This window comes from Cephus cinctus, unplaced genomic scaffold, assembly GCF_000341935.2.
Source record: "Cephus cinctus unplaced genomic scaffold, Ccin1 Ccin1_scaffold1878, whole genome shotgun sequence".
Classification (NCBI taxonomy): Eukaryota; Metazoa; Arthropoda; class Insecta; order Hymenoptera; family Cephidae; genus Cephus; species Cephus cinctus.
In genome coordinates this window covers 215,409-227,916 of record NW_014334042.1, presented here as the reverse complement: position 1 = coordinate 227,916, position 12,508 = coordinate 215,409, and the positions used below count along the sequence as shown (strand labels likewise).

Genomic DNA, 12,508 nt, shown 5'->3' with positions numbered 1-12,508 from the left:
GCCCCATAGGGGACCGTGTTTTTTTTTGTTTTTTTTTTGAGGAAAACCCCCGAGTCCTGCGGCTTTCGCGCACAGGACTAGGGGGGAAAAACCTCAGGAAGGGAAGGAAGTCGGGTCGAGGGACAAGAAAAACGCACAAGGGGGTAAGGTGAAGTTAAACGCGAAGAAGCTAAGATGAGTTAAACGCAAAAGGGACAAGTTAAACGCGAAAGGTCTGCCCTTAGTCAAGATTCACCGCAACGAAAGACCGCGGGCGTAGCACCCAGCGAACCCTTGCGGGCACGCCGGGACATCCGGAAGGACGATATTTAACGCTACAACCTCCGTCCCTTCCCACGGGCAAGCCCAGTGGGTTAGACGTAAGGAACCACGCCCGCCGCCGGCGGCGGGCCCCGTTAGCCATCGATCCCCGCGCAAAATGTCTCCGACAGAGGGTGACTTTATACTAGCGGGTGCTCAATAGCACCCGCACCTATCCCAAGTGAAGTGACCCCCAAGCACAAGCACAAGTAGGACTTTACCCAAAGTCAACGGACTACCCCTCCGACCTCCCCACGGACAAATAGGATCGTCTCTACCCACACAAGTGCCCAAGGGTCAAGACATGTTGGAGCGTTTTTAGCAAAGCGAACAAATTATACTAAATACGCGAGAGCTAGACACCTGGCTAGATTCACTATACGAAAGACCATGGCCGTAGATACCCTAAGGGGGCTCAAGGCCCCCGTCGGGAGACCCATAAGGTCCTGTTGCGGCCACAACTTGGGCCACCAACCACTGAGCAAGCTCAGCGGAAGAGGCGGAAGGGCAACCCCCGACACCATGGTCTTAAGTCTAGCTGCACTAACCGGATGACTACTCTTATATGACTACTTCAATTAATATGCTCGACCCGACCAAGGAAATAGGGAAAGTAAGACAAACACAAGAGCGAAAGAGGATGATGAAGTGTTAGAAGAAGGTAGCGAGGAAGATAAAAGAGGCGAACGATAGAAATAAAGAAGTCGAGGAGTAAAGAAGGAAATAATTAAGAAAGAAAGAAAAAAAGTAACGTAAAAAAATGATATAGTGACAACAAAACAAGGATTAGAAGTATAGATATAAAGAGAAAATAGAGAATGAAAGGTGTAAATAAGAACTTAAGAAATCAAGAAGAAAGAAAGTGATTGAACAAACGAGAAATAAAGAACTGAGGAAGTAAGGAAGTAAAGAGTTAAAGTGATAAGGTGGCAATAAGATATAGTAATACCAGGGTACGAATTAGAATTACAGAGGTAATGAATAAAAAAAAAATAATAAAAACTGAAATTAATAACTAAAGAAGGAAATAAATAATTAAAGATACTAAGAAAGAGGGAAATAAAGAGTTAATGGAGAAACGAAGAAGGAAAAAACGAATAAGACGAGAATATCCAAGAGACCAGTATAGGAGACCGGCTCGAGGAAGAATGAGCGCTCCGAGCTCGTGCACGCATTCACGTCCCTCCCACCCGTTCGGCTACCCCCACCAGGTCCTCGTTCCCACTCCAGCGGCAAAATTTTCAATTTCCACTATTATACTAATTTTTCAGCTTCTACATCTTCCAGGTCGTATTTTTGGTCCATTCCCTTATATAAAATTTCATGGAAGATATTTCCCCATGAAAAATTTTCTCGAAATACATTTTCCTTGCATAAAGCTATTTCTATTCAAAATTCCTCGAAATGAAATTTCCTCTAATAAAATGTATCTAAATCTAATATATTGGCTATATAGTGCCGAGACTCTTTAGCGAAAACATTTTATCTAATCCACTTTAAGGAAAGCGGTTTTTCGAAAAACGACGGAAAATCTGTAATGAGCCAGTCCTATACTTATTACTGATCCTTATGATGCTCTAGTTATAATGGATCGTTGATAAGTAAGCATAACAAGCAAAACCAATCGCACTCGTATAACTGTCTGTGATGGGTTTGGAAAAATGAAAGTTTATCTGTGGGAAATTTTAATCAAGGAAATTACTTCGACGGGAACATTTTCCAGGGGAAATTATTTCAAGGAAATTTCATCTGGCAAACATTGAACAGGGGATAGGACGCCTAGAACTATAATTTTCGGTCTCCACGTGTTCCTCCAGTACCTTCCAAGTGCATTTGCCCTTCTCGCCCTGATCCTGGTATCCTTAAACAAAGAAATCCAAAGGATTGGTCTTGCGTGATCAAAAGTTTGGCTTAATCAATCAAGACGCATACGATGACCGTATAATTAGCATTTTATTTTTATAACATATAGATAATATTAGAATATCATTAAAACTACAAGTATTATGCACAACTTCGCACGGCCAGGAATGTGCATACAATTTCATAAGTGCTAAAAGATCGATCGCTCGATCAATATATCTCAGGGATAAACAGCACTGGAAACGAAATCACACGTTTCGCATAAATGCCTTTATTCTGGACACATGTATTATCTGCATATATCGAGCATAGCGCTAAACGCATACTGGTTTTTTTTCTCTTAAATCCTTTTCTCATAAACGAAGAGCAAAATAAGTAATTACATTATCAGTGCATTACTCCAATTTTCTAAATGAAATACGAAAAGATCAGTTCTTGGGCGTTTAACGCTTAGGCAGGCTAGTGCACACTTTATTTATTCTTCATCCTTTCTCTCATTCTCTTTCCCTCTTTTTCTCTCTCTCTCTCTCGCTCTCTCTCTTTCCCTCGCATACACACAATCTCTCATTCTCACTCTCACTGCACATTGCGAACATCACATTGCACTTTGCATTCTCAATAAACTCCGATAACGTTTTAAGCCAAACCGGAAGTGGCTAAAGATATTAAATGTCTACACGTTGCGATTTTGTTCTATGTACGATGAAAGAACGTATTATATATATATATATATAAATTAGGCGAATATCCACCAATCAACATCGACACATAAAGAGTGTTTGTAGAATCGATATCGAGTAGACAAGTATGACCGATCTATGTTTAAGTTGAAAAAGAATGACGATATTTCTGTACTTGAGAGCCATAGCGTTAATACATAGTGTTTTCCATTATAATATAGTTTTCTAATATGATCTGTTCGCTGATCTCTTACGTTCCTTTAAAAACTGCTGAGTTATCCCACCAATCACTTATATGCGATTTTACTTTAACTATCTATTATAATCGTTTGTCTATTTATTTGTTACAATGTTTATAATGCGCAGCTGGGATTCGTTAAGTAGCTACTGCATACGGAATACACACACAAAACCAAAGATCGTTCCTAGTTGCTATATTCGCAAAGAAAAAGCACTTCCGTCATATTCGTAATCGCTATTTCGCAGGATCCTTCGTTATCATTCGATTAGCGCGATCGTTGCTCTCAAATTGAACTTTCTTGAGGTACTCGTAATTGGCGACTGATAATACAAGTGACTCTGCTTCTCTTTACAAGACTGAAAAAACGCTTGAGAATTACAAATAAAAATTTGATAGAAATACGTGCAACTGTTTCTAAGGGTGTTTCAATTGGTCTATCGACAAACTGGTTCATCAAATACGTGTTGTATATATTTATGTATTAAAAAAAAATAAAAGAGAAAGAATAACGTGAAGAAGCACCAATACCAAATTCGAAATGACGATGGCTCAATGTTTGCTCGCTGATGGAATTAACAATCTACAGCTTTCAGGTACAAATCTTAATAATACATATAACATCTCCATTCAAATATTTTCATCGAATTATCTCTATGTAATTTCATGTACAGGCTTTTAAACCCCTCCCTTTATTCCTCCTTACTCATCCATTCGCCTTTCTTTCATCCTCGATATAATTCGCTCTTCCGTAATTCGCCAAGTATTCTAAACTCCTCGTCACGGAGTACACAACACTTCTTTTCACTAGTGAGTTTTGTAACTATGCTAAACCTATACTAAAACTGTTTATCTTACATACTTCTTTTTGAAAGGGAACTAAAGCGAATCGAAAATAAGCTAAAGAATTAAGGGTATTAAGAAAATATATGTTCAAGCACAGTGGCGTACTGCGTTTGTTTAAATCATTATCATGTCACTCGTTAATCGTGACGTGGATAAATATGCATTGGAATTTTTCTATGTATCTTCATTTTCAAATATATCGCACGTACTATCAATCGTAATGCTTTGTTTGCCACGTGACATTATAAATAGTACTTGTATTTGTATTTACGGCTCAACTCCAAGTGCAAGTCCCAGTCAAGATGGATTAACACGTATATTTTTCATGAGCTCAAATTCGCGAGGTGAATAATTTGCAAGTCTTAACCGCCATCCCTGTAGACGGCGCCACCGTGGATACCGGACTGGACACCTGTCATTGGAATGACCACGAGTACACATGATTTTACGCAGATATGAGAGCTTAAATTTTGGAAATAATGGAAGCGGTAGAGGCGAATAAAGAAAAGTTAATGCTTTAGAGATACACAAAGTGAAAAACGCCACTGTCGTAATCAATGTTAAACATTGATGATAACAAAAGCCGAAATTAATAGAAACGAGAGAAAAATGGTAAATCAAGAATGACTTAGGAGTACTGAACGCGGATGTACGTAGTCAAGTATGTAAGAGTGACATTTATTCAGGACTGTACGTTCGCCAAACGTGTCGGTGTTGTCGGCTGCAAATCCATAGTGCGACATACCCATCCAGCAATATCCACATTCTCCAGCTCAGCTTTCTTAATCCACTCGTGATTCTGAAAGAAATAAACGATTGATATTTCATTGAAATAAATATTCATTCTATAATCTGTATTGAGTCAAACTCTACACTCACCATAAGAGTCTTTAAATCCGCCCTTTCGGCTGGATTCTTTTTCAGACAACGATCCACGAAGTCTGTGAAGGAATTACTGAAAATTCCAGCAGGCAGCTTAGGGGGTGGTTCGTTCACTATGTAATCTAGCAACTCGAAAATCGCCATTGGTCGTGGGCTGCTTGCGTCTTTAAAATAAACAAAGGAATTACTTTGGTAACATTCTACAAAGATAATATTCAGTGTATGATCGACATCCAGCAGTATATTGCTGGATGAAAGTATTTTTTTTTTTTTTTAAGTAAAACTATTCTATACACACTATGAGCCGGCGACTGTGAAGTTGGTGTGGATACACTGTTCGTGGCAGTACTCTCTGCCGGAGATTGTCCAGATTGCGATCCGAATATCGACGCCAGGGTTTTTGCATCAGGTGGCGGAATTGGATACATTCCTATAGCCATTTCTACTAGCGACAGCCCTAAGGACCAGATGTCACTCTGTACTGAATAATGAGTACCTTGCAGTCTCTCCGGCTGAAAGTGTAAAAGAATATATTTTTTTTTATATTTAAGTTAGACTGAAATAATGAACACTTGTTATATCTAGGTACTGACCGACATGTAGCTTCTGGTACCGACGAAGGAATTTGCCATGGAATCAATCAATTGACCAGAAACACCAAAGTCACAGATTTTTATTTCACCAGCACTGTTTACCAGGATGTTACTAGGTTTTACGTCACGATGCATTATCGCGTGCTTGTCGCGCAGGTAACTCAAGCCCTTCAGAACCTTGAATATGAAAAAATAAAGAAGAAATGAAAACGTCACATCCAGTCGACCGTGAAACAATTGATGGTATTATAGAATAATTAATCGATATATGTTAAAATAGCGATTTAACCGCAATGGTTAGAATATCATTACCTGTGTGAAATAATTAATATACGTAAAATATGTCCCGACCAATGGGGAGAGCTTCGCATATGACAGCAAAAGCGATATCTTCAATGCACATGAAAAAGAAGTTGATAGAGGATGAGCTCAATGAGCTGCATCATGAATTTGACACGAATGATCATACAATTCCACTCGTTGATCTTTGCTTTAAACTCAATACTAGTCTTGATGCAGGCTTGACAAATGAGGATGCTAGAATGATTTTATTGAGGGATGGACCGAATGGCTTAACACCATCAAAAGTAACACCGGAGTGGATTAAGTTTTTAAGATGCATGTGTGGTGGCTTTGCTGGTCTGCTTTGGTTATGCGCAGTGCTGTGTTTTATCCTATTTTTCATAAATTATTTCCTCGATCAACATGATGATGAGTCTGTAGAATGGCTCGGTGTGATCATTGTGATAATCTGCTTAATCTCTGGATTCTTTGCTTATATACAAGAAAGTAAGAACTCCAAAGTTATGGATTCCTTTAACAAGATGGTACCAACTTATGCTGTGGTTATAAGAGAAGGTATCAGGATGCAAGTGGCTACTGAAAAGGTAGTACTGGGTGATCTGGTAGAAATTCGACTTGGTGACAAAGTGCCAGCTGACATAAGGATAACAAAGTGCGATGGACTTAGAGTAGAAAATTCCAGTCTGACTGGGGAAAGTGTTGCGGTATCAAGAACTGATTATCCCACTGACAATAATCCTTTAGAGACGCAAAACATTGCTTTCTTCTCATGCTTTGCTGTCGCTGGAGAAGGTCGTGGTATTGTTATAGCAACTGGCGACAGCACAATGATTGGTCGATTGGCAGGACTGACTTCACATATACAAAAAACTGAGACTCCCATAGCCAAAGAGATCCAACACTTTGTTCATATAATAACTTTTGTTGCACTGATCTGTGGAATTTTATTCTTCGCACTGTCACTTTCATTGGAATTTAATCTCGTGAAAGCATTTACTTATCTGCTTGGAATAATAATAGCCAATGTGCCAGAAGTGTTGCTTGTGACAGTGACAACAAGCTTGACTTTGACAGCGCAGAAGATGGCTGGTAAAAATTGTCTTGTGAAAAATCTTGAAGCTGTAGAAACACTCGGATCCACATCTACTATTTGCTCAGACAAGACTGGGACTCTGACACAGAATAAAATGACGATGTCAAACGTCTGGTGTGGCCACACTAGACATCATTTTCCTGTAGGACAGAAATTGGGAGCCGAAAGAGACATCCTAGTAGAAAAACCAGATTTCAATGTTCTCATCAAGGACGCCACACTTTGTCTACGAGCAGAATTCAAATCTGAACCAGATCAACGCGTACCGATTGAACAAAGGGAAGTTCTTGGGGATGCGTCTGAAACAGGAATTTTAAAATTTTGTGAACAAATACATTACACGTCAAAGTTTCGTTCGACTCATCCAAAGGTCGCAGAATTGCCTTTTAATTCTGCCAGTAAATATCAAATGTCCATACATAAGGACATCGATTGTTTTATAATGATACTGAAGGGTGCTCCAGAAATAATATTGGAATCTTGCTCGACTATTTTGGGTTCTGAAGGTGAAACCACATTGATGACCAGTACTGATTTATCAGCAGTGAGAAAAGCCTGTACAGAACTGGGTTACCTTGGCGAACGTGTGTTGGCTTATTGCGACATGATATTGCCATTCTCAAAATATGAACCAGATTATAAATTTAATACCGAAATGCCCAGTAAATACAATTTTCCAACGGGTGACTATCGTTTCGTAGGATTGGTAAGTCTATTAGATCCGCCAAGGCCAACGGTACCGGAAGCTGTGCAGAAATGTCGGACTGCTGGTATCAAATTAATAATGGTGACCGGTGATCATCCTGTGACCGCCATGGCCATTGCCAAAAAAGTTGGTATCATTGGCGAAGGTCATGAGACTAAATATGAACGGGCAATATTGCAGAGTAAATCGTATTCCCAAGTGCCGGAAGAGGACTCCGTAGCCATTGTTGTGACAGGAAATGAACTAAGAAACATGGAGAGTTATGAACTAGACGATATTATAAGAACCTATGAGGAAATAGTTTTTGCGCGCACATCACCACAACAAAAGTTACTCATTGTTGAAAGTTGTCAAAGACTTGGAGAAGTTGTGGCAGTGACCGGGGACGGCGTCAATGATTCGCCAGCATTAAGAAAAGCAGACATTGGCGTTGCTATGGGTATAACTGGTTCGGACGTTGCAAAAAATGCAGCAGATATGATTTTAATGGACGACAATTTCGCGTCGATTGTCACTGGAATTGAGGAGGGACGATTGATATTTGATAATTTAAAGAAATCTATTACGTACACTCTTACGTCCAGTGTCCCAGAGATGTTACCATTATTGAGCAGTATAGTACTTTCTATACCATTACCATTTGTTATACAAATGGTACTTTGTGTGGATATTGGTACAGATTTATTACCAGCTATTGCGCTTGCTTATGAGAAACCAGAATCTGATATTATGCAACGTGCACCAAGAAATCCACAGCACGATAGACTTGTGAATAAAAGATTGATATCGATGACTTATGGACAGATAGGAATGATTCAGTCACTTGCTGGATTCTATTCGTACTTTGTTATTCTGGCTTATAATGGATTCCTGCCAGCGGACTTGTTTGGACTTAGAACTGTCTGGGAATCCAAGGCTGTTAATGATCTTACTGATTCGTACGGACAGAATTGGACCTACAAAGATAGGATGGATCTGTTGAACGAGGCTCGTACCGGTTACTTTATCTCTATAGTAATAACGCAAATGGTAGATCTTATCATTTGCAAGACAAGAAAGAATTCTATATTTAAACAGGGAATGGGAAATTGGTTTCTCAATTTTTCATTTGTTTTTGAAGTGGTCTTGACAGGTATACTACTTTATGTGCCGGGAACCGAAAAGGTACTGAAGACTATGCCACTTGATGCTCTTTGGTACTGCCCATGTTTGCCTTTCGGAGCTTTTCTATGGATCTATGATGAACTTAGAAGATGGTTTCTTCGAAAGTATCCAGGAGGGATCATAGAGCAGGAAACTTATTATTAATATTCCAGGAGGAATGTAAGAACTGTCAATGTCATTATAACGTTAAGTAATATTAAGAATGGGATTTAGTTAATGGATGCAGTGTGATGTCCAAATATACATAAAATAAAGAATATTGATTACATTGAAATTTCTTCACTTACCGCGGCAGTGATGGTTCCCAAAATCGATTCCGGTATCCTTCCAGCCTTTTTCAATATAAGATCAAGCGATCCACCATCCATATATTCCATACATATGCTGATCTCACCGTCACTGTAAAAATTCATTAATGATATTAATTATAAAATTGTAATAAAACAATGTTCAAAAAGTATATAAAACATACCTATAAAAAGCACCATAAAATCCAACAATATGTGCAAAATTACATTCGTGAAGAACTTTTAATTCTCTTATAATTTGTTTCTTGATTGCGGGCTTAACTTCCAAATGAATCAGCTATAAAAATATGACGTTAACATAACGAAATATTTGAGTATTCCGTTGTTCAATTCTACTTAGTAGAATATTACCTTGCGCGCCATAATAAGCCCATACTTTTTGTGTCTGACTTTCATAACAACACCACCATTACCAGCACCCAATTCCCCAAGTTTTTCAAAATCTTCATTGCACAATTCACCAACTTTTTCTTTCTGTCCCAAAAAACTTTCTAATCTCTTTCTCTGCTCTTCATCCATCTCCAACTCTTCCAATCTTTCTTGTATAGCATCTATACTCATCTTTCCCATTACTCCACTGCAATGAAAGTCAAGTATTATTATGAATAATTATTACAATAAGCCTAAAATCATCAATGACAGCAACAATAAGTCCCTTACTCCGGAATCACAGGTGGTTCTGCATATACTGGTAAAGGTGGAACTGGTGGTGAAGGTGATACTGCCGGTACTGGTTCAATTGAACCAGGTGGCAATGTAAGATTTAATTTATTTTTCGACATTTGTTATACCACAGGGACACCTTCGAGTAGAGAGAACCACTACTTGCCACAGACAAATCAATTAAAATAACTGTTCACCTTGTTTTATGATGAAGCTATAAAAGAGCTTCAAATCTATTTCAAAGTATATAGCTCAAACTAGCATTCCTAATTGTTACGTTACGTTATATTCAATAAAACGCTATACTGGGCTTCCTTTAATTTTATTTAACTTGTCGCCGGGGCTACAAATTTTTTAATGCACTTATTCGTATTACGGATATACAAGATATCACAAAAATGTATAGCTATCTCTAAGAATGTGGTCGAGAATGAACTGTCAAGCACCGATCTGTCAACCAAAAAAGATATCACGTTGACAATACACAGGAACTTTCACAAATTATGTATAACACTTATTGATAGATCACCGAAAGATTACGAGGACGCCGTAAAATCGCGATATTCGACATGTTATTCATAAAAATTGCACAAGAAACACAAAACAAGGTTATATGGATCTCTCCCTGAATCGCAAACGATTCGTGTACAGTCAAATCCCTTAAAGTTCCATAGAGAAACAAAATTATACAATTAACTTTATACGAAATCTCATCGTCATCACAATAACAAATCGTTCTATTATACCGTATTAAAATCAAGCTAACCTCGATCCTACAATATATCTTTTATGTAATTGCCTTAGGAAAATATTTTTTACATCACAAAGTTAAATTGTTGAATTTGTATGGGAGAATAGAAGAAACGGATTGTATATTATACCTTAGTGGAACTTTACTCGAGTAGACTATGGAACACAACCAGCCACGCCATCTGAGAGGAAGTGAATTGTGTTGCACCGTAAAGTTGCGACGTCTTTTCCTACAACATCGCTTAGAGAAGAGGTATGGTCCTTGTTGCAACGTATCACGAATCTAATCACATCCTTGAAATCGTCGCGAATTTCAAAATACGAATGTCACTGGGTTTTAACTAATAATCTGCTGGATAATTTTGTCATACAAAATTTTACTCCCGAATTGCAACAAACGTGAAAAGTCACAAGAAATATGTGTGACACCGGACCACTCGCGACGCTTGTTTCACTGTTCTGTTTCCGTCTGCCGTTTAATACAAAGTGCTTGAATTTTTCTGTGTTTTTCAGGCGGCGATGGGACGTTACTCGAATGAACCGCTGAACACGACTAAGTCGTGCAAAGCGCGCGGCTCTAACTTACGAGTACATTTCAAGGTAAACAATGGTTATTTGGTTAAAGATTGTTAAACTAACCTCACTTTACGCTCGTAGAACAGGCATGTTTATACTTTCTTAAAATTTGAATGATTCGAATTATTGCAACGGTGTAAATTGATAGCTTCGTTTTGTCACGATTCGGAAAGAGTTTGACACTACTGGATGTAAAATATTATCTATTTATCAATGGTAGATTGAGAGACGAATTTGTCAGGTTCGGAGACGTACTGACACGTGCTATTTATTAGGGATGATAATATTGGTCATCACAACAATGTTTTATTCTATAGAATTTGTGACAGACGTTTTTGATTATTGCTTCTCTTGTTTTTAAAGTAAAATCTGTTTGTTTACATTCACAGAACACTCATGAAACTGCTCGTGCCATTAAAAATATGGCTCTTCGGAGGGCACAGAAATACCTGAAAAATGTGGTAGACCACAAAGAGTGTGTTCCATTCCGCAGGTTCAATGGTGGTGTTGGCAGGTGTGCACAGGCGAAACAGTTTGGAACCACCCAAGGTGATTATATATTCATTAAAATTTCTCTTTTTGAAAAATGCTGTATGTTAACTTTAATAATATAATACTCCAGGTCGCTGGCCCAAGAAGTCTGCAGAATTTTTGCTGCAGCTTCTTAAAAATGCTGAAAGTAATGCAGATTATAAGGGTCTCGATGTGGACCGTCTTGTAATCGATCACATTCAAGTAAACCATGCTGCTCGCCTCCGTAGGAGAACCTACAGAGCTCACGGTCGCATTAATCGTACGTATGGATATTTAATGCTCTGCGCACTATTTTCATTGATCCTAATAGACTTTTATGTAATCATGGAAATTCTTTCGTAGCATACATGAGTTCACCATGTCACATCGAAGTGGTATTAACTGAAAAGGAAGATGTCGTTGCGAAAGCAGCAGAGGAGGAACCATCGAAAAAGAAGCTGAGCAAGAAAAAGCTTGCCCGTCAAAAAGAGAAGATGATGAGGGAATAAAGTCTTTGTCTATCTTAATACAAATAATGAGACCAATTGTATACTTGACCAATAAAAGTTACAATGTTCTCCAATCGTTTCAGTTTACTAATAATTCCTCATTCTCACAAAATCCAATAATCTTATTCATACCAACTAATTCCCTTAGACATTTTTAGTTCATGCAAAAAATGCATACTGCCTACAGTATACAAGATGCACTTTATACAATACACAAGCACAAAGTATTTATAGCTCTACTATCTCCCCACTACTGTTACCATATTTTTTCTTAGTTATCAAAAAGGTAAAAATAAAAAGAGAAACAAGTGTTTATAGCTTCACGTGAGGCAACCAACAACAATTTATTATACAACTACGTTTGACGAAAACGTGAAGAAAGTCAGTGATGGCACTGCGAGAAAGTTGCAGATCGTAAACAGATAGAGTTCGCTTTAAAACGTTGCCAGCTTGCTCAATAAAATCAATCCTGATTACTTTTAATAGCATTCACTCAATCGAATATTATACATTACATTAAA

The 12,508-nt window shown here is 38.2% G+C and overlaps 3 protein-coding genes across 6 annotated transcripts; 2 read left to right on the top strand and 1 right to left on the bottom strand.

The window, feature by feature from the left end:
• Window positions 1-2,234: 2,234 nt before the first annotated feature.
• On the bottom strand, window positions 2,235-10,902 carry LOC107273912 (dual specificity mitogen-activated protein kinase kinase dSOR1). Of its 4 annotated transcripts, none has more exons than XM_015752546.2 (9): window positions 10,521-10,902; window positions 9,637-10,089; window positions 9,328-9,553; window positions 9,141-9,253; window positions 8,956-9,067; window positions 5,403-5,579; window positions 5,108-5,321; window positions 4,807-4,973; window positions 2,235-4,726 (listed from the first exon to the last, which is right to left on the bottom strand). In XM_015752546.2, exons 2-9 carry the CDS (start codon window positions 9,756-9,758, stop codon window positions 4,610-4,612), a joined length of 1,248 nt encoding a protein of 415 aa, XP_015608032.1. In that variant the 5' UTR covers window positions 9,759-10,089; window positions 10,521-10,902; the 3' UTR covers window positions 2,235-4,609. The 4 variants fall into 4 exon arrangements, with proteins under 4 accessions (XP_015608032.1, XP_024946975.1, XP_015608031.1 ...); XM_025091207.1 differs by having other exon boundaries at window positions 9,637-9,797; XM_015752545.2 differs by lacking the exon at window positions 10,521-10,902 and adding an exon at window positions 10,169-10,453.
• LOC107273910 (sodium/potassium-transporting ATPase subunit alpha-B) lies at window positions 5,586-8,938 on the top strand. Its single transcript, XM_015752540.1, has one exon. It carries the CDS (start codon window positions 5,744-5,746, stop codon window positions 8,810-8,812), a length of 3,069 nt encoding a protein of 1,022 aa, XP_015608026.1. The 5' UTR covers window positions 5,586-5,743; the 3' UTR covers window positions 8,813-8,938.
• On the top strand, window positions 10,504-12,061 carry LOC107273913 (60S ribosomal protein L17). The gene is made up of 5 exons (XM_015752547.2): window positions 10,504-10,642; window positions 10,903-10,989; window positions 11,355-11,514; window positions 11,588-11,758; window positions 11,842-12,061. The coding sequence occupies exons 2-5, from the start codon at window positions 10,909-10,911 to the stop codon at window positions 11,985-11,987; spliced, it is 558 nt and encodes a 185-aa protein (XP_015608033.1). The 5' UTR covers window positions 10,504-10,642; window positions 10,903-10,908; the 3' UTR covers window positions 11,988-12,061.
• Window positions 12,062-12,508: the final 447 nt, after the last annotated feature.

Excerpts from the sequence above, each read along its gene's own strand:
- LOC107273910 (XM_015752540.1), top strand. The coding sequence starts at position 5,744 with ATGTCCCGACCAATGGGGAGAGCTTCGCATATGACAGCAAAAGCGATA.
- LOC107273913 (XM_015752547.2), top strand. The coding sequence starts at position 10,909 with ATGGGACGTTACTCGAATGAACCGCTGAACACGACTAAGTCGTGCAAA. Across the intron at positions 10,990-11,354 it reads ACTTACGAGTACATTTCAAG|AACACTCATGAAACTGCTCG; the intron begins GTAAACAATGGT and ends TTACATTCACAG. Across the intron at positions 11,759-11,841 it reads AGCTCACGGTCGCATTAATC|CATACATGAGTTCACCATGT; the intron begins GTACGTATGGAT and ends ATTCTTTCGTAG.
- LOC107273912 (XM_015752546.2), bottom strand. The coding sequence starts at position 9,758 with ATGTCGAAAAATAAATTAAATCTTACATTGCCACCTGGTTCAATTGAA. Across the intron at positions 9,068-9,140 it reads TTTTATGGTGCTTTTTATAG|TGACGGTGAGATCAGCATAT; the intron begins GTATGTTTTATA and ends GAATTTTTACAG. Across the intron at positions 5,322-5,402 it reads GTACCAGAAGCTACATGTCG|CCGGAGAGACTGCAAGGTAC; the intron begins GTCAGTACCTAG and ends TTACACTTTCAG.